The sequence below is a fragment of the Gopherus flavomarginatus genome, chromosome 7 (genome assembly GCF_025201925.1).
Source record: "Gopherus flavomarginatus isolate rGopFla2 chromosome 7, rGopFla2.mat.asm, whole genome shotgun sequence".
NCBI lineage: Eukaryota > Metazoa > Chordata > Testudines > Testudinidae > Gopherus > Gopherus flavomarginatus.
Window position 1 is genome coordinate 113,675,426 of NC_066623.1, and position 19,924 is coordinate 113,695,349.

At 55.9% G+C, this 19,924-nt stretch overlaps 1 protein-coding gene across 2 annotated transcripts in view; it reads left to right on the forward strand.

Annotated features, from left to right (window-relative positions):
- The window catches only part of ZSWIM5 (zinc finger SWIM-type containing 5), a 153,209-nt gene extending 134,778 nt beyond the window's left edge, over nt 1-18,431 (forward strand). For both annotated transcript variants that reach the window (XM_050961121.1, XM_050961122.1), the window contains exons 7-14: nt 3,700-3,846; nt 4,626-4,763; nt 5,891-6,151; nt 7,470-7,605; nt 9,234-9,391; nt 14,802-14,965; nt 15,940-16,021; nt 17,005-18,431. In XM_050961121.1, coding sequence (XP_050817078.1) covers nt 3,700-3,846; nt 4,626-4,763; nt 5,891-6,151; nt 7,470-7,605; nt 9,234-9,391; nt 14,802-14,965; nt 15,940-16,021; nt 17,005-17,867 — 1,949 coding nt within the window. In that variant the 3' untranslated portion in view covers nt 17,868-18,431. The remainder of the gene's footprint in view (nt 1-3,699; nt 3,847-4,625; nt 4,764-5,890; nt 6,152-7,469; nt 7,606-9,233; nt 9,392-14,801; nt 14,966-15,939; nt 16,022-17,004) is intronic.
- Nucleotides 18,432-19,924: the final 1,493 nt, after the last annotated feature.

Below are 19,924 nucleotides of genomic sequence, written 5' to 3' on the forward strand. Positions count from 1 at the left end.
CCTGCTGCCCTGGGTCCCTCCCCCACATTGAACTTCCTGACATTCCTCCCAGATCCTGCAGCACAAATTCTGCGCGTCTGTCTGGTCCCGGGCCTCAGGAGTAGGGTGAGGACCCTGGCCTCCAGGGAGCATCCAGGGCAGGGTTGGGTGGTGTCATAAACAGATAGCTAAGGGTTAATGTCTCTTTCACCTATAAAGGGTTAACAAACAGTGACCTGCAAACACCTGACCAGAGGACCAATCAGGAGACAAGATCCTTTCAAATCTGGGTGGAGGGAAGCCTTTGTTTGTGGGTTTTGGGTTTGGTTTTGTTCTCTCTGGGTCCTGGATGGGACTAGAAGTGCAACCAGGTTTCTGCCAATCTCCCTGCTACAGTCTCTTATCTATTCAGAACTGTAAGTAAGAAAAGGCGGTCATAGTCTTTTAATTTGTTTTTTTTTTATTTTTTTGTGTTGGGGCGCCCTCTGCTGGTTTACTGTCTGAATTACTGTTCCTCTGCTGCTTGCTCTGTTGCTAAGCAACAGAGTCTTTCTAACAAGCCTTCCCGAATAAAACTAGAAGAAAAGGAAACCTTTCATTTGCATGTGTGTTCTGCTGGTGTAGTTGACCCACAGCTGGAGTTCTATTGTCTAACAAAAGACCCCTGTTAAACTTAATGGCCCTTGCCTGAGGCCATATCTGTGCACAGCCAGACCGAAGCAAGGAAAAAAAAATTCTCTGGCTGTAGGTTTAAAAAAACAAACCCTTCTCTCTGCTTACAAGCAGCTAACAGAGAGAAGAAAATTAATAATTTTACTGGCTTTTGGATTCTACTATCCCCAGCGCTGCCACCATGTCATAGTATAATTCCCAAATCTGGACCTTAGCGTCCAAAATATGGGTACTAGCATGAATTCCCCTAAGCTTAATTACCAGCTTAGATCTGATAGGCTGCCACCAATCAGGACTTAGAGTAGAGCACCTGATAGACTCTGGTCTCCCCCAAAAACCTTCCCTGGGGGTCCCAAGACCCAAATTCCTTGAGTCTCACAACAAAGGGAAATAAACCATTTCCCTTCCCCCTCCCTTCTTCCTCCCAGCTCCTTCCCGCCCTGGGAACACTAGGAGATCGCCTGATTCAACTTCTTGAAACACAACACAGAGAGATCAAGTTTCTCTCTCCCCCTTACCCAGAGCCAATACAAATTTACCTTTCCCTCCTTGCTTCCCACCAGTTCCCTGGTACACACAGACTCAATTTCTTTGAGCCTTAATTAGGAGAGAAAAATCAACAGGTCTGAAAAGCAAAACTTTTAATAAAAAAAGAAAGAAAAAAAGTAAAAGGTTTATCTCTGCAATTTAGATGGTAAACAGTTACAGGGTCTTTCAACTTATAAACAATAGAAAGAAACTTTCTGCAGCAGAAACACAATTTAAGCTACTTCCAGCAAGTACACATATGTAAATAAAAAAAAAACAAATTAAAAGACTATGACCGCCTTTTCTTACTTACAATTCTGAATAGATAAGAGACTGTAGCAGGGAGATTGGCAGAAACCTGGTTGCACCTCTAGTCCCGTCTAGGACCCAGAGAGAACAAAGCCAAACCCAAAACCCACAAACAAAGGCTTCCCTCCACGAGATTTGAAAGTATCTTGTCTCCTGATTGGTCCTCTGGTCAGGTGTTTGCAGGTCACTGTTTGTTTAACCCTTTATAGATGAAAGAGACATTAACCCTTAGCTATCTGTTTATGACAGGTGGTGAGATCCTCCGTCAGCAGGACTCCCCCAGGGCAGAGTCGACCCCATCACCAGGCTTAGGGCAGTTTTTCATCGCCTCAGTTTTGGGTGTCAGTTGTTCTCCCTCGCAGGCATGTGGGGCTCTGTGACCCATAGCAGCTGGGCGGTTTTGTTAAATGCGGGTGCTTGTAACCTATAGCAGATCTGGAACCAGCTCGTCACCTTGAATGCTGTGTCTGGTTCAGGTCTGAGTGCAGGAATGGGAGGCGGGGCAGAGATGGGTGATAGAAATGATCAGAGCCCTGAAAAGACTTTTGTGTTTAGCAAGAGACTGAAAAAATGAGGCCTGTGTAGTGTAGAGAGATGAGTAAGGGGGAAAAGGCAGTGCTATATAAAACCATGGCTGGGATAGAGAAGGCAAATCGGCCTCCCTGTTTGGCCTATCCCATATCACAAGAACAGGGAAATGAAACAGGCCCAAGACATAAGTGAAAACGTTTTAAGACAACCCACACAGTTAACCTGTGGAACTCACTGCCGCAGGGCTACCAGTGAGGCCAAGAGCTCCATAATGAATAAATACGTACATCAGTGTTTGTAAAGATCATCAGGATGTTCCTGGCTGGCGAGGGTAAAAAGGCTCTACAGCTGGTACGCTTTGGAGCATAAACTAGCCATGAACGGACAGAGTGGGGAGTTTTTTCCATAACTGTCTCACAGCAGGGCTCTTGGCACCCTGCTCGGAAGCGGGGGGGCCCCCGCTATTGTTAGAGACCGAATGCTGGACTAAGAGGGCCACAGTTCCTCAAGACCTTGGCTATCAGAGATTTGATAATGGACTCCTCTTGCTTCACCCTAGTCTATTAAAAGGACTTAACGAAGCACATTCTTGTCCCGATTGTTTTTTTAATAGCTCTGTTGCCTTCATTTTCCATTTTATATTCTCACAGCCTCTTTCTGGAGGGTTTCACAATGCCACGGAAAGCATCTGATTTGTCAGCAACATTTTAATGATGAATTCAGAGAGAAGGCAAATATTTCCCCCATTTAGCAAATAAACAGTAGAGGCAGCCAATAAGACATTCTTCTGCAAACCCTGCTGTTTTTCACCTATTTCCACATGAGAGGGGATGCTCGGTGTAACACATAAACCAGATTGGGATTTAGAGAGAGATTTTCTTGTGCAAAGACCCTCTGATATTTTGTGGAAACAGATGATCCTATGTCCACAATTTTAGATTTTCTTTATTTCCCATTTATTTTCTCGCTAGGGACATTTTCAGGAAGACGAGATTTTTGTTCCTCACCGTACAGCATGGCACGTCATCTGCTGCTGCTAATTTCTCACTCAGAGTCATAATCCTCTCCGCAGTAGCTTGGGACTTCAGGTGGGGAATAAGCAGCGGGAGCAGATGAATTTCTAAGCAACCATGATTCTGTTTTTCATGCAACTGTTCCTAATAATAAACCACCGGGAGGAGAACAAGAAAATACACAGTTGTTACCACTGGTTCCAGTGAGGCATCCGGGAGGCAGTCTAGAAGCCCGGATCGAAAGTCACGATGCAAAGCACCTGCCTGTGTGTAGAAGTTAGGAAAGGTGAAGGATTGTGGGAGGGGAAGAGAAATGTAATGCAAACCCTCAATGGTGGTTTGGCACTTAGATACTGTGGTGCTTCCTAGATTAGACAAAGCAGAGTTTCGTTTCCTGGGGTACCATCCAGGGCAGGGTCTGGTTATTTATAGCTGCGGTTCCTAGAATGTGGCAGGAACTCCATTAATATTCTTGGCAAGCATCCCCTTACGGAGCGGTGGAGGGGCTGATGACCCTAAGGCAGAGAATAGGGGCTGGACTTCCAGGGAGAAAGCTCATCAGAAGCAAACTGACCGTGCCGGGTGCTTTTCCTTCCCGCAGCAGAGCGCCGTGAATCTCTGTGCTGTTCAGGCTTACAGGCACGCTGCATTTGACCTTGTTTTGCAGAGCACGTCCCTACAGCATGTGCGCGGGTTGATGCCCTGCGTTCCCATGGATACCCCAAAGAAGCGCTCCGACTGACTGTTGCCATAATCAATACACTGAGATTGCAGCAGCAAAGGCAGCTGGAAATTTACAAACATCAGAAGAAAGGTATGGGCCGTTCCCAGACTTGTAGACCCAACCCTGGAATCAACCACTTTGCTTGGCCAGTATCCTGGGGGCAAATGACAGTGGCCCCTCACTCAGATGCTGCTGAATGCGAGAGCATGGATGCCACGGAGCTGGTCCGTTTTCTGCTGGGCGCTGCCAGTGCTGCAGGGCGTTTGATGCAGACCACTGCCCACCAGAACACTCGCCCGGTGCGTCTGTCTGACACCAGGTTTTCAGATCTGAAAAATGCCTGAATAGCCTTTGATATTGGATAGCTTGGATTGCCATGGCCTGGCCTTGACCCCAGAACGGCATGTCCAGGAGGGGGGAAAAGACCGACCTGAAAGGGTTTGTAGACAGTCCTGTGCCTCCCAGAGAGATTCCTGCTGGCGTTCCCGAGTCACATGCTGCACCGGCCCCTCGTGCTGAGCTGAGTCCTGCCAGGTGACTGGTAACGGTGGGTCGCTGCTCAGGGGACCAGCCCCCAGGGTTTGTAAAGTAAATGAACGAGCTGTTTATAGCGGCGACCCTTCCTGGGGCCTCTCACACTGTGTTTCTCTGCCAGGGACCAGCTGGCTGCCTTCCTGAGCCGGGTCAGGGAGATCTCGGGGCCCAGTTGTTGAGAACCGCTGCTGGAGCACGCTCGTGCCGTGTCTCCCGGGCCTTCCCGCTGTGCGTTCTTCCCAACCCGAGTGGGACCTGAGTGATCCGCTGCCGCGGCTTCAGGCCGTCGTCTCAGCGTTGCTGTATCTAACGCTCTGCTTCTGTCCTGTCCCCAGAATTACTGCAGAGGGGAGCCACCACCATCACAAACCTGGAGGGCTGGGTCGGGCACCCTCTGAACCCCGTTGGCTGCTTGTTCCTCACCTTGACGGAGGCTTGTAGATTAGAAGAGGAAAATTGCCTTGAAATTTCAGGTAGCCAAGTCTTTCCCCGTCCAGACCAGGGAGTTAAACTTCCAGGGCTCCAGGCGGTGAGCTGCTTAATCCAAGACAGAGCTAATGGCTCCCCCGCCCCTTACGCCTCCGTTCGTACAGTGTCTGCCTCTGTGTCTCCTTTTCAAACGTCTCCTGCTTCACGTCCCACCGCTCAGTCTCGGTTGCTCCCAGCTCTGCTCTCTCCGCTTGCAGAGGAAGAGAAGGGGCCAGGGTGGATTGCGACAGGCTCTCTTTAGCCTAACAGAAGGTTAAGGGGTGGGTTGATCACAGTCCGTAAGTACCTACATGGGGAACGAGTATCTAGTAACGGGATCTGCAGTGAAGCAGAGGAAGGTCTAACAGGATCCAGGGGCTGGGAGCTGAAGTGAGACCACCTCAGACTGGAAGGCCTCGGTTTTTATCACTGAGTGTCACTAACCACCGGAACAATTTCCCAGGGGTTGCGGTGGATTCTTTACCATTTTTAAAGCCCGACAGGACGTTTCTCTGCCCTAGGAGTTATTTGGAGGCCTGTGCTGTACAGGAGGTCAGATGAGATGGGCACAACCATCCTGGCCTTGGAATCCGTGAACCTCTAATGCAGCGAGGGAGGGCGTGGCGCCTCCCCGGTGCAGGGTGGCGGCTGACTGAAGCAGTCAGATGACAGCAGAACAGTCACGCCCCAGAGTTGTGCGAGGTTGTCCCAGAACGCACGGCCGTTCTAGTCCGTTGGGTGGCTTTGCCCCACGGCACATTGAACGTGTTCTGGTCAAACTTGACTTGTTTCCCCATGGCTGTTAAAACAGGGAGGATGCTCATGGCCTGGCCTGTTGTGTTGGCACTTGGAGTCAGAACTGGGAGGGTCAGGTTGGGTTTTCCGTCAGCCAAACGAGCCAAGCCAAGCCACTCCCTCCAGCCGGGTCAGAAATGCAGGTCGGTATCCTCCCACGCGGGCTCGCTCGGTTCTGCTCGATCTCTGCGGAACCAGTGTAAGCAATGAGCACCGTGGCCCTGGCTTCCATTGGCCGTGGTTGGGCAGGGAAGGGTGGCGCTGAGCTTGGGTTTCATGCTGGGTTCATTCCCAGGTCATTCTCATTTCTCAGCCTAGCGACTGCCTTCTCCTCTAGATGCCGGCGATGCCAAGCCCCCGGTGTATCAGCATGTGCCTGTGGTGACTGGTTGCCAGGACAGCGGCGAGTCCTACCTGTCCCTTGCTTTAGAGGTGGCTCTGATGGGGATGGGGCAACAGCGGGTGATGCCCGAGGGGCTGTACGCGCAGGATAAAGTGTGCCGCAACGAAGAGCAGATCATTGCCCGGCTGCAGGAGCTGGAGCTGGACGCGGTGCTGGTGCAGACCCTTCGGAAGCAGTGTATCTTGCTGCTGGAAGGTGAGGGGGAGGAGGGGAACCGGGCTGCACTGCACAGCTGGTGGTGGCATTGAAGGCCGGCCTCGGAGAGGACCCCTCGCGCATGGTGCAGGAGCCCAGGGGACTGACATGCTGGGGGAAGGCTGGTTACAAGGAGGGTTCCCTGCAGGTGCTTGCTGGGAAGGCACCAGTCATAATTCGCTGCCATGCCCCTGTGTTACCAGTGTCATTAACCCTGAGGGTGCCAGCCCGGTGCTTGAGCAGGCCATCACTCCAGTCCCTACGCAGCGGTGGTGTGGGGCATGCCCCCTAAGGGGCACAGAGGAACGTTTGGGGGGCAGAGTGGGGCCCAGGCCAGCCCCCAGGGAGGGGAGGGAGAGAGTGCAACCCAGCCCTGCTACTGGCTCCCAGCCTTGGCCACGACCCCCTGGCTCCACTGCCAGCGCCGGCTCCGACCCCATTCCCAGCTGTGACCTCCCAGCTCCGGCCCCACCCCCAGCCACGACCCCCAGCTCCACTCCCAGCCTCGGCTCCGCCTCCATTCCCAGCCCCACCCCCAGCCATGACCTCCCAGTCCCACCCCCCCCTCCTTTCCTGGCCACGACCCCTCAGCTGCCCTCCCAGCCCCGGCCCCGCTTCCATTCTCAGCTGCAACCCCCCTAGCTCCACTCCCAGTCTCGGCTCCGCCTCCATTCCCAGCCCCACCCCCAGCCATGACCTCCCAGGCCCACCCCCGCCTCCATTCCCGGCCACGACCCCCAAGCTGCCCTCCCAGCTCCACCTCCACTCCCAGCCCCATCCCCGGCCACGCACACCACCACCCCGGCTCCACTCCCAGCCCCGGCTCCACCTCCATTCCTGGCCCTGCTCCCAGCCCCAGCCCGGCTCCCAGCCCTGGCTGTGCCTCCATTCCCAGCCCCACCCCCAGCCTCGGGCCCTGGCTGTGGCTCCATTCCTGGCCCCAGCCATGGGCCCCTTACCCCCGTCTGTGTCGCTTCCGGCGTGGTGGCAGACAGGGGCAAGGGGGCCCCGACTCTGGAAAGTGTGGGGACCAGGCTGTACAGGATTGCACCATTAGCTGGATGTGTGACAGGGAACTTCCTCCTGTCAGGCACGAGGACCTGTGGCCACCGCGGCCCCTGCCAGTCTAGGAAAACGGGCCGGGGGCTGGCTTGTTCCTGCTGGTCAGCTAACCCCGATGTGCTCGTGGAGATCGGTGCTGATCACATTGCCCGAGCCCTGGAGAAACTGACCTGAGAGGCTCTGCGTGGCTGGTGGGAAGCTGTCTGGCTGAGCGGCTCAGCAGCACAGTGGCTGACGCTGCTTTGCTGTCGTGCAGGTGGTCCCTTCAGCGGCCTGGGAGAAGTGATCCAGCGGGAGAGCGTTCCCATGCACACCTTTGCCAAGTACCTGTTCTCCGCCTTGCTGCCTCATGACGCAGACCTGGCCTACAAGCTGGCCCTTCGGGCCATGAGGTTTGTAGGCGTTTCTTCCGCCTGGGTTAGGTTCGATCTGATCTCAAGAGCAGCGACATCGTGCCCGATATTTCCCCCCTCCCTCTCCAGCCCCGGAGTCTGGTCAGTGTCGGTTTGCTCGGGAGCCGCTGCGGGGAGCTTGTGGCGGCCAAGATTAGGTTCTGCTCATCCAAGAAAATGCCTGCACTGCAGCAGCCGATTTCCTCCCGTAGAAACCGCCCCATCTGCTGAGCTGGGCGAATGTGCTGGGGAAAGGACCCAGGCACTGGCTGCATCCATCGGCGTGCTGGGTCCTTCTCCCCGTCTCCATCCTGCAGCCCGATCTCCCACGGCGCAAGGAGAGTGAAAGGCAGAGATCTCAGGGCAGACTCTGCACCCCAGCCCTGCTGGGCCTCTTTGCCTGGGAGCAGAGACCCTGTTCTCCGCATCCAGCTCCCCCTTCACAGAGCAATTGAGAGGAGAGACAAGGACAGGAAAACCCAGCTAGGAGAGAGTGTGGCCAGGCTGGGCACCCAGCTGACCCTGCACTGATAGTGGCAGGACAACTGGCAGAAAGGACCCTCCAGGGGCCAGCCCCGTGCTGGGCAGGCTCCCGCGCTCTGCTCTGCCTGTCAGCCCCTGGCCTCCCCTGGCCCAGGTCTGCGCCGGGATTCGTTCTAGCTGTGGGTCTGGCCCTTGGAATTGCTGTTCCTGCTGGGTGTGTGACCCAGCTCAACAAGCCCCGTCCTCCGGCTCCGTCCACTCGCAGACTGGAGTTTCGCATCAGTTGGGTGAAGAGAGGGATGAACGACAATGGCAAATTGCTCCCCCGTGATTTTGGGGGGCTCTGTCTTCTCGCAGCCGACACCCCACCCTCATGCTGGGGTTTCCAATCTGGGCTGCGACCGTCCCGGCTTTCACTGGCGGAAGAAGGGCGGGCGCTGCTTACGCCGCCTCTGCCTTTGCTCCACATAGTCTTCCATAACCCAGCTGGTCTGGGATCCACCCACGAGATTCCAACCCGCGGCACTGCTGATGCGTAACGTCGCCTTCCAGGAGACCGTGTTACTGGCACTGCACTGTCTAGTCTGAACGGTGGCTTCGCACTGTCCCCTGGCAACTGTTTGCCTGCTCAGCCATTGCGTGTCATCACTCCCAGTAGCACCTGGGCGGGAGGGGGAACTTGTGGTTTCCTGTCACCCAGAAGTTCTGCGGCTTTGGAATATTCACACACGAGCAGGTAACCCACACCCACCACAGGGGCCTTGGAGCAGTGTGGTGCTACGTCTGAGCCCAGTCCTCCACTTTAAGAGGAACCAGATGATTTACCTGAAAGCACCACTTCTCCTGAAGATGAAAGGAGCCTCAAGTGAGCTTTTCCAGCTTGTGTTTTATAAATCACTTGGTGGCTTTCAGCTCCCTTTCAAGTCCGTTTGAAATTGATCCTTGCACCCATGTGTTCCGCGTGCAGTCTCAGGAGTCGTTGCACGCCTGGAATGCAGCTTGGTGCATTCAAAGAGCCTGCTGAACCTGCTGGTGCACCAGGCCGCCTGCGATCAACCCACGGGTGGGCGGTGGGGACTAGTGGCACAGGAAGGGGCGGGGCTTTGAGTTGGCAGGGAACCTCTGACTTCTCCTGTCTCTCCTAGGCTGCCTGTGCTGGAGACGACCGCTCCCTCCGGAGACGTCACGCACCCTCACCACCTGGTGTCGGTCGTGCCCAGCAGGTACCCCCGGTGGTTTACCCTGGGCCACTTGGAATCGCAGCAGTGTGAATTGGCCTCCACCATGCTGACGGCAGCTAAAGGTGGGTGCGGGGCCCGTCTTGCACCTGAGCAGACGGTTTTGGGTCAGATTGGGTAGCAGAGCCAGCGCCCCCTGCTGGTTGCCCGCAGTTTTCCACTGCAGAACCCGCTGGAAGGGGAATGTGGGAAGTGGGGCCTCTTTCAGGTGAACACTCCAGGAGCATGTGGCGAACTCCCCGTGGGAGGGATCTGCGGGCACAGTACTGGGAAGAGAAACACCGTGTAGCCTCCAGTGCAGCAGGGAGAGGGGAATGGGGCGTGTGACCCTCTCAAAGATGAGGGACCCCCCCTGCCCCCATGGCTCACCCCAGGGCCCGGAACGCAGGCAGGTAAGGGAGAACTCTGTTCAGATGCTGAAAAAGGGAATCTTAGAAATCCTGCATTGCTTGTGGCTATGGTCCCAAATCCTTTCCCCGATCAGCCGGACATGATGGCTGTTTGCATCCCAGCGGTAGCGTTGTCTGGATTGGCAGTCCACCCTGCGCAGCCAAGGTCGTGCCAGCGTCGCAGTGCATAGCCGGGGGCAGCTGGGGAGGTTGGCGTTGCTCAGTGCCAAGGGGCAGGCGGGTCCAGGTTCTCCTGGGGCCTGACCCAGTGCCCACCAAAATGGATCGAAAGATCTTTGTTGACTTCAGTGGGACTTGAACAAAGCCCCTTGTCTCCTGTTCTCTGGGCACGGCTCTCCCAGCTGGCGGAATAGCGCTGCTGCCTCTGCTTGCGTGTCCTGTCCATTCTAAGGGGGTGGGGGGCTGCAGTGGGAAGCCCAGGAAGGCAGAACATAAAAAGCAAGACCCTGAGGGACTCTGAGGCACCCACCCTGGGAGTGAAGGGGGAGGGGGTGAGGGCGTCCCTCTCTCTGGATTTAGGACGTTCTCTTCGTGCTGCTTCCCGCAAGCAGACAGCGAGCGTCGGGGTGATTTTTCTCCTGAAGGTTTTGGATGGTGGAAGCAACGTGTGGGTCTCAGCAAGGTTAGGACGGTACCTAAGCCACTGCCGCCCCGTCACTGGGATCCCAGCTGCAGGAGTTTGTAAAACCACTGGCCGGGGATCTGTTGAACAGGGTGCGTGGATGAGACGGGAAGGCAAATGGATCTTTTACTTTATATTTATGAAAGTTTCGTTTGACAGGAAACCAGACCAACCTCCCAGGCCAGGCAGGACAGGGAAGCAAATGGTGACATCAGGCAGATGGGTGACAGGCCATGATGTGCTCAGAGGGCTTGAAATCCGAGCCAGTTGATAGGCTTCCCTGTGTATCGATACAGTGTCACTCGGAGCCCCTCGGAACAGGACCCTTCTCCCCTTCCGTTGGTGGCCAGCAGGAGAACTTTTCCCATCCCCCTTCTTGCTTTTCCCAGCTTTTCAATTCTCAGGGCTCTGGGTTGCCATCACCTCCCTGAGATCTCGGCGGAAGCTGAGCCAGGGTGACCAGATGTCCTGATAAAATCGAGACGGCCCCGATATTTAACCATTTGTCCCGATCAATGTATGGTCAGGACGCCACTTGTCCCGATATTCGGGTAAGGAGGCCAGTGGGAGGGAGGCGCTGACCCCGTGGGTGCTCCGGGGCTGGCGCACCCATGGGGAAAAATTGCAGCCAAGCTCCTCCCTCCTCACCTCCTTCTCTCCCCCTCCCCCCAGCACTCTGTGTCCCCACTCCTCCCCCTCCAGCGCTTCCCGCTGCCGAACAGCTGTTTGGCTGCACTTAGCGCTTTCCGGGGGGGGGGGAGGAGCGGGTACTGTGGTGCGCTCAGGGGAGGAGGAGGTGAAGAGGCAGGGCAGAGTGGGAACTTGGGAGAAGGGGGTGGAATGGGGCTGGGGCGAGGGCGGGGAAGAGGTTGGGGGGGTGGACGAGCACCCACCCGTCAGAGGGGAAGTGGGCGCCGCGGGGGCAAGCAGTGGGTGGGGACTGAGGAGGGACACAGCAAGCCAGCGGCAGGCTGAGGGATGAGGAAGGGCACGTTGAGGGGACCGAGCGGGGAGGGGGCAGGACCTGGGGCAGAGTGGAGGCGGAGCCTGGAAAGAGCGGGGGTGGACTGTGGGTGGGGCTGATGGCACCCCAATGTGTTGCGATATTTTAGTGCGGTGATCTGGTCACCCTAAGCTGAGCCCAGTAAATGAGGAATTTTATGTGTGTGTTTTCCTTGAGCTGGACGGGATAATAAATCCTCCACCAGAATGAAAAGGCCGCTTGAGTTGAGTTTTTGGTTTTCTTCCAGCTCTCCCATTTCCCCCCAAACGTTCAAATGCTGGAGCGTGTCCATAGGTGATCAAGTCTCATTGCCATCTTTCCGACACACCGCCTTCCACTTTTACATCTGGTCGTACGAGGAGCCTTGGATCAGGAGTCCCTGTTACTGTGCTGACTGCTGCCGAGGGGGCAGAAGATCATTTTAATCATTTGTCATTTGAAATTTCTTTTCATTTTCAAGTCCAGCTCTGCTCTGCACCTTCTTAGTCACTTTTCATCGTTCCTGGTCGATCACATCTCCGAGCCTCCATGGCTAATGGGCTGTTTGCAGAGAAGAGATGTTTCTTTAACTGCCAGCCCTATAAAATTGACTTATGACCTAGGTCGCAAACGGGGGCCCTTCTGGGTTGTCGTCATGGCTAGTATGCCAGGTTATGCGGTGAAATTCCTCCATGGTGTCCTCTGCAATCTCCTTGTCTTAGCATTCTGCCCTCTGTTGTCCATGTGCATCCCTGGGGAAGGCTGATAGGGTACCACAGGCGTTACCAAAGGCAGAGCCTGACCCTGCAACTGACACTGAGTATTCCTCCCTCCAGGCAGTGTGGGTGGAAAGTTCCAGACGTTAAAAAACGTTCCCTTGCTGCAAATTTCCAATACTCGGCCTGAGCCGGATCCAAAGCCCATTGAAGCCAACAGGCGTCTTTCCGTTTACTTCCGTGAGTGCAGAGCGGTTCCTGGGCGCTCACGCTTGGAAAGGGCTTATGGGGCCAAAGAAGAGGTGTCGCAATTTGACCCCGAGGGTGTGTGTGAAAGGTTCCAGCTGAGGGTAGAAATTGATGATGGCAGCTGGCACTGTCTGATGCAACTGGATTTACATACAAGGAACGTGTGAAGTCCTGCTTCTCCAAACACAGGAGGCGCCAGAAACAAAAGGAAGATTTTCTTAGCTTACCAGAGCCAGAAAACTCTCTCCCTGGCTTTGTCCACGGGCCCATGGTGCGCCCAGCTGCTGCTTGGCTCTCTTGATTGTTTGCCCATCTCTCTGAGTCTGCCCCCAGCTGGTCTTTTCACACATGGGCGTGCCGAGCCCTCCGCCCGGTGCTAGTTTCTGGACAGACTCTAGTTTAGGTGTGGCCCCTTCGCTGTCGCACGTCCGTCTTGAGTAACGGGCACATTCACAAGATGTTAATTCAGCCCATAACGAGGCTCAACCCAGCAGCTCCTAACAGAAGACGGAGTATCCCCTTGGCAAGTCACTTTCTTTTTCAGTGTAGCTAGAATTAAGAGTTAACCACATTGGTTAATTGTATCCGGGCTTTTATCTGGGCAGACCCTTTGATGGAAAAAAATCCGATTTCACGGCTGCTGGTCAGGCCGTGGGTGGATGAGCATCGCTAGCTAGCGCCTGAGATCAAAGCACAGAGGGAGGGGCTGGCTACTCTTCTGTCCTAGGAACAGTTCAGGAGCAATGATGAGATTTGGTCACCTGAACGTATCCGTTAACAGCTGGAGGCAAATCCCACCACATGGAGTGAACTGGGTAGACTCAGCGAAGTGTGGTTAGGAGAAGCAGTTGAAGAGACCTTATTCCTTATGTAGAAATGTCCAGCCTTGAGAGCTCTGGTCCCAGAACCGTGGAATGAAGATGGGTTTGGAGCTGAGTGGGGGTGGATGGAACCGTAGCAGGAAAGTAGCATCTGTTATAAGAACAGTGAAGATAAAACTCGGCACGTTTCCGCTCTTATGGAGTTCACTGAACCCCCTGAAGAGGGGGGCCCCGTGTCAGAGGAGTGGGGGCTGTACGGCATGTGAGGGGGGAACTCACCCGAATGGTCTCCCACCAGTGCTGTGTTGTGTGTCATGCACCTGGAGTTGTATCAGTGTGTGGAGGTTACTCCTGAGCTGTCTGTGCTTTCCGGGGCAAACAGAATACGAATGCGCTTGCCCTGTCTGTGAATGCGTCAGCTAGGTTGTAATCAGGTGGTGGCCACCAAACAGCCATAGCATGCCAAGGGCTGGGGAATGTTTCGAGTAGAACTGTCAGAGACGTGGCATTAGGAAGTGACAGTTGACATGGCTGATCATATGTGGGATGGAATCGTACACACTGAGACGCCCTGAGGACTGGCTGGAAGGGTCCGACCCTCGCTGGATCCTTTCGGGGTGCAGAGTATGTTCCTTTTGTATCAGGTCTGTAGTTATCGGTGGACACGCTGCAATACACAGATGGAGCCGGGGCTAGGAGTGGAGCCTCAATGGGGGGCTGGGAGCAGAGCCACAGCTGGGGGCAGGGGCCAGAGCTGCAGCTGGGAGTGGGGCCACAATCATGGCTGGGAGCTTGGGGGCTTGAGCCCAAGGCCAGCTGGGGCTGCAACCAGGAACGGAACCACAGCCAGAGCTGGGGACTGACGCTGGGGCTGGGGTCGGAGCAGGGCTGGCTGGCGCTTCATCCCAGCCCCTGCCGTGCCTAGAGGGTACGCCTCACAGCCTGGAGTCCATTGCTCTAGGCTGGGCTGATTCCCAAGGGCTAACAGGAGCCAAAAGTAACAATTTGCCCTTGGTCCGGTCAGCGGCGAGGCCTCCGAGGGCCTGTCTGCACAAACACTGAACTGGCAGCAGGCTGGGCTGGGGGCGGCTCCTGAGGCTCGTTACTGCTTCGCTAGTGTGCATTGATCTCGTCTTCTTTGAAACAGGAGCAGAGCCAAGTGCATAAAAACTGTTAGTGTGTGCTGGCAGGGTTGGGTCCGTGCAGACAATTAGTGCATGGCAGAGTCACAGCCCATGGCAGAGTCGTGTCAGCAAGCCCTGCCCCAAGCCTGCACAGTGAGCAGTCACTGTTTTCACGGAGAAATCCCACTTGCCAGCTTTGTTCGGAGAAGCCCTGTCAGGAGAGTCCATGATGCATTGGGTTTTGTGTGCGCTGTCTGGGCCCTGCTCCCAGCAGGCTGAGCAAGGGACAACCAGGTCAGACAGGACTCGCAGAGCCTCCCGCAGAGCCCGGTAGACGCACAGAGGGCTGACCTCTGAGCAGCTGCAAACGCAGAGGCAGTCTGCGCTGTGTGTGGCCCAGACAAGCCCAGGTCCTCACCCCTGGGAAATCCCTGGGAATTAGGGACCTCCAGACTTGGGAAGCTGCAGCCCAAAGTGAAAACCTGGGGTGTCTGGAAGGAGTCTGGAGGGGCAGGGGCTGACTTTCCGACCTGTCCATCCTGTGTGTGCAGGTGACATGCTGCGGTTACGCACCGTCCTGGAAGCGATCCAGAAGAACATCCACTCCTCGTCCTTGATCTTCAAGCTGGCCCAGGACGCCTTTAAGATCGCCACGCCCGCAGACAGCAACCCCGACACTACCCTGCTCAACGTGGCGCTGGAGCTGGGGCTGCAGGTAAGGGAGGGGGCCACAGAGAGGAGAAACGTGTCATCTTCAGAGGCTGCTTTGGGCAGCCCAGTTCTGAGGCAGTGTGGCTGGGTCCTTCCCCGGACGAGTGGGCAGCAGTGCCGAGGGCTGGGGGAATGCCTTGTTCGGAGCGTGGTGAACGGGACTGTTGGGGGGGTGCCTGCCCTGCAGTGTCCCCTGCTGGCTGAGTGTGGCACTTCAGGCCCCTTGCCTCAGTTTCCTTCCCTGAGCTGGGTCTTCTCAGCTCTCTACCCGCTGGTCCGCGCCGGAGACATGGCTTAGCCCTCCGGCCAAGTCACAAGTGCAGCCCCTTCCAGGGCAGCAGCCGTCTGACTGAGAAGTCCCAACAGACCAAGTTCTTCAGCCCTCTGGGGGCTTCTCCTCAGCTTGCCCGCTGCACCCTGGTCCCGGCCCCTTCCTGGGCTGCCTTTGAGAACCCCCAGGCAGGTTCCCTTGGAGGGCTGCTGTCAGCCCCTTGCAGCCTTCCCTGCTCCAGTAGAGCCCTGGGCTTCTTGCACACCCTGGTTCAGGACCTTCCACCTGGGTCTGCCGGCTCCCCGTAACTCCCCGTCCCAGGCTGGGCTTCCTGAGCCCTGGGATGAGGCCCAGCTGTCCAGTCAGACGCTCCTGCCTCAGGCAGTGACGCAGCTATTTAAGCTTGGCCAAGGTGAGGTTGGCCCCAGCTTCCCTCACCAAGGGGCCTGTCCCCGTGTGACAGGAACTGTATAGTGTCAAACCATGGCTCGGCACGGGGCTGTCCTGGCTCCGCTCCCAGACGTGGCGAGGCTGGAGCTGCATCAGGCCCTGTTTGGAGCTGTTCTGCCTGCAGGCCTAGGCCGGGGCGCCCTCAGCAAACTGCACCGGGGGTGGGCCGGGAGTGTGGCCGACGGTAACAGCGCCCCGTGGGGGCTGGGCAAAGCAGGGACAAAGAGGAGGGCTGGTCACTGTTTTCTCTCTCCTAGGTCATGCGGATGACTCTGTCCACCCTGAACTGGAGGCGAAGGGAGATGGTGCGGTGGCTGGTCACCTGTGCGACGGAAGTGGGTGGGTGCCGCTCGTCACTGTCGTCCTGGCCCTCCAGGAGGGGCTGGGTCTCTGCTCCACTCCCTGTTCCTTTAACCAGTGCCTGCCCTTCCCTGCTGGCCAAGGGCCGGGGAGGGGCTCGCTTGGTCCAGCCTGCAGGACGAGTCCCTGAGCGACAGGATGAGACATCAGTAGATTTCCTGGCGTTTCAGGCCAGACGAGACCAGTGGATCATGGCCCAGGCTGGAGAACCTGCCCCAGTAGTCCCTGTGCTGAGCCTAGCCAGTCGGGTGAGACCGAACTGTGCCTCAGGCAGAGACCGGGGGGCACCAGTGCCCACGGCCCCTGCAGTGCCAGGGCATTGAGTAGCTGATACGTGCCCACATGATCCTGGCAGGTGACCCACGCCCTGTGTAGCATAGGAATGCAACCTCCCCTCCCCCTGCCTTCTCCCCAAGCTTCTAGCCAATCTGCACTGGGGAAACATTCCTTCCTGACCCCAGATCTAGCCATCAGTTGGAGCCTGAGCTGTCAGTGCCCAGCCCTTGAGTGGAGGGCCCTGGTGGGAACTGCAGGACTCCTAGAGGGGAAATTGTAATCCACAGTGCCCTGGCATTTGCTGGCTTTGACTCCCGTTCATGGGAGACACGATTGCGCTATCGCACCGTGGGGGATTCGTAGCTTTGCTTCAGAATGTTGGCCTGAAGTCCTGGAGCTATTTGTCTGCAGTGCACTAGCATCTGGTTGTCCCTGTATATCCAAGCCAGTGCTCTCAAGCCGGGCTCCCAGGTCCTCCCCTCAGACTCCCAGGTCCTCCCCCAGGCTCCGGATGAGAAGTGGCCACTTGTCAGCCATGCTGAGCGATTCCAGGTCCCAAGGAGAGTGGAGGGAGCTGGGATTGCTCAGCATTCCGGGCCCAGCAGAGCCCTTAGAGGATTTAGGCGCCTGCCTCAGTTGGAGCACCACACCCCAGCCCACGCTGACAGCATGTTCCTGTCTGGCAGGTGTGCGGGCACTGCTCAGCATCCTGCAGAACTGGTACACGCTCTTCACCCCCACGGAAGCCACCAGCATCGTGGCGGCAACGGTGATGTCCCACAACACCATCCTGCGGCTGAGCCTGGACTACCCGCAGCGCGAGGAGCTGGCCGGCTGTGCCCGCACCCTGGCCCTGCAGTGCGCCATGAAGGACCCCCAGAACTGCACCCTCTCCGCCCTCACGCTGTGCGAGAAAGACCACATCGCCTTCGAGACGGCCTACCAGATCGTCATTGACGCCGCCGCCACGGGCATGACCTACTCGCAGCTTTTCACCATCGCCCGCTACATGGAGCACCGGGGCTACCCGCTGCGGGCCTTCAAACTGGCCTCGCTGGCCATGACGCACCTCAACCTCGCCTACAACCAGGACACCCACCCGGCCATCAACGACGTCCTGTGGGCCTGCGCGCTGAGCCACTCCTTGGGCAAGAACGAGCTGGCGGCCATCATCCCCCTGATGGTGAAGAGCGTGCACTGTGCCACGGTGCTGTCGGACATCCTGCGGCGCTGCACCATGACGGCCCCGGGCCTGGCCGGCATTCCTGGCCGCAGGAACTCTGGCAAACTCATGTCCACTGACAAGGCTCCCTTGCGCCAGCTGCTGGATGCCACGATAAGCGCTTACATTAACACCACCCACTCCAGGCTCACCCACATCAGCCCTCGGCACTACGGCGAGTTCATCGAGTTCCTCAGCAAAGCCAGGGAGACCTTCCTCCTGGCCCAGGATGGCCACCTCCAGTTCGCGCAGTTCATAGACAATCTCAAACAGATCTACAAAGGCAAGAAAAAACTGATGATGCTGGTGCGGGAGCGGTTTGGGTGAGCTCCCGCCGGTGCTGGTAGGGTTTGGCAGGGGCACTACACGCAGAAGAAAGGAAAATCTAACTGCAATTGGCAAAACAGAGGGTTTTTGTTCTTTTGTTGGATTTAACCATTTCACATCCTGCGAGGAGTCCAACGTTCTTCGGGCACATCAGGCCAAAAGACAAGCCTGGGAAGAACAATTTACTCAGTATCCTACGCTCCTGAGTGTATAACCGTTTAATACCAAAAGCTAACCTGGAAATCTAATACCTCTTTCCTAAAGGAAGCGTTCGCCTGCTGGTCCCAAGGTTGCCAAGCAAAAAGGAAAGAATAAAAACCGAAAGCAAAAGAGAAACGCAACACTAAACCTCGTGCGTCACCAAAAGCGATGGCTTTGCAGCGCCGTGCGCACCCTGCGGAGACGTGAAACTCCTCTTCTCCATTCGGGAAGATACGTAAAGAAAAACTAGAGTAACTGTTCTCAGGGATTGCTTACTAAAAGTAACAAAAACAAAAAAAGCATTTATTATACTGTAAATACTATAGTATATGTGTCAATTATTAAATTGTAAAGTTATAATTATTTATAATTATTCCGTCTTTTATTTGGGGGATACTTGAAATTGTCATGGGCTGGGACTTTTTTTTTTTAATTACAAAAAAGGAGACGACACGTGACCATTTCTCAGGTTTCCCTGGCATCGCTGGTACATGAAAAGAGGGGTGGGAGGGAGGCAACCGGCAAATCAAAATGAATCCAGAATCTCAGCAGAACCACAGTGAGGTTGCGACCCTGGGGATGGCACCTAGGCAGGCTGGATTAACGGCAGGACATCTGGACAGGCAAAGGATGGACTTGGTCGGACGCTGACGGACGTTACGGGAGCCCTGCCCCTTGTAAGTTCCATAAATGGTTGGTGGAGGATTGAACAGGAAAGAACGGAGCCATTGGGCCGGAAGCCGTTGTGCCCAGAGTGTACGTATTTCTATTTTTGGCCTTCTCTGTGTGTGGGCGTGTGAGGAGTGAATGTCTGGGTGCGTGGAGGTGTGCGTGGGGGGGCGCTAACTGCCTTTTCTGCACTGGGGGGGCAGGAACACGAGCACGGCTTTGGTTACTTTTGTCCTTTCATTTCCTCTCCATTTCCAAGTCTTTGCCGCTCCGGCTAACACAGACACCTGTCACGTTTCCTGATTTGTGTCACTCCGTCTCCTGCTGCTCCTTAGCGATCCAGGCTAGATTCAAACCTGTCGTGGGGCAGGGACGGTCTTCCTTATTGCAGGTGTCTTTGTGTTCCCCTGGTCCAGTGTGTCTTAGTTTTAAAAGGGTCGGGAGGGCTGGGGCCAGTGGGGAAGGTGACTTGTAGCTAGAGAATGTGGACTGATGATCTACTGTCTTGATTTTCTTTTGGAAAGAGATTTGTGTCTGCGCTGTGGACCGGAAAACCAGGTGTACTCAGTATTTGTTGCCATAAAAGTATCATTCTTCAACCTGTTTCTCTCTTTTTTGTGTGTGCGCAACCTCTTGACCTAATGTTTAATAATAAAAGAAGAAAACAGCTAATACTATTTATGTATCACTACTACCCTTTTATATAAACTGTGTTGGAATTTCGGTGCTGTTCTTTGTTTTTCTAATGAATAAATTGGGGGGTTGGGGGGAGGGAAAACCCCAAATCGAGGTCAGTTGGTATTTGGGCTAAAAGGGCAGGAATTGGAGGGGCGTCGGCGCCCCCAGGTGGCGCTGTGTGAGAACGCCTAGCCCGGGAAAGGGGTCCGAGTCGCTTCGCTCTGCGGGACGTGTCTCGGGGCAGCGCCTCCGGGATCTGCCTCGGAGCGTTGCAGAAGTGGCGTGGAGTGAGAGGCAGAGGCCAACACGCCCTCCAGGGCAGGGTCTCCAGGCGGCTCAGCGTTGGCCTAGCCGTGCGCCTGCGGACGTGGCGGGAGTTTGCTCGTGGTGGTCAGTGGGAGCAGAGTCAGGCCAATGTGGGTGCTTTGGAGACCCTCCCCCCAGGGCCTGATCCTGCAACTGTCTTTGGAGATGCTCAGGGCTATGCATGTGCAGAGCCAGCTGCAGGA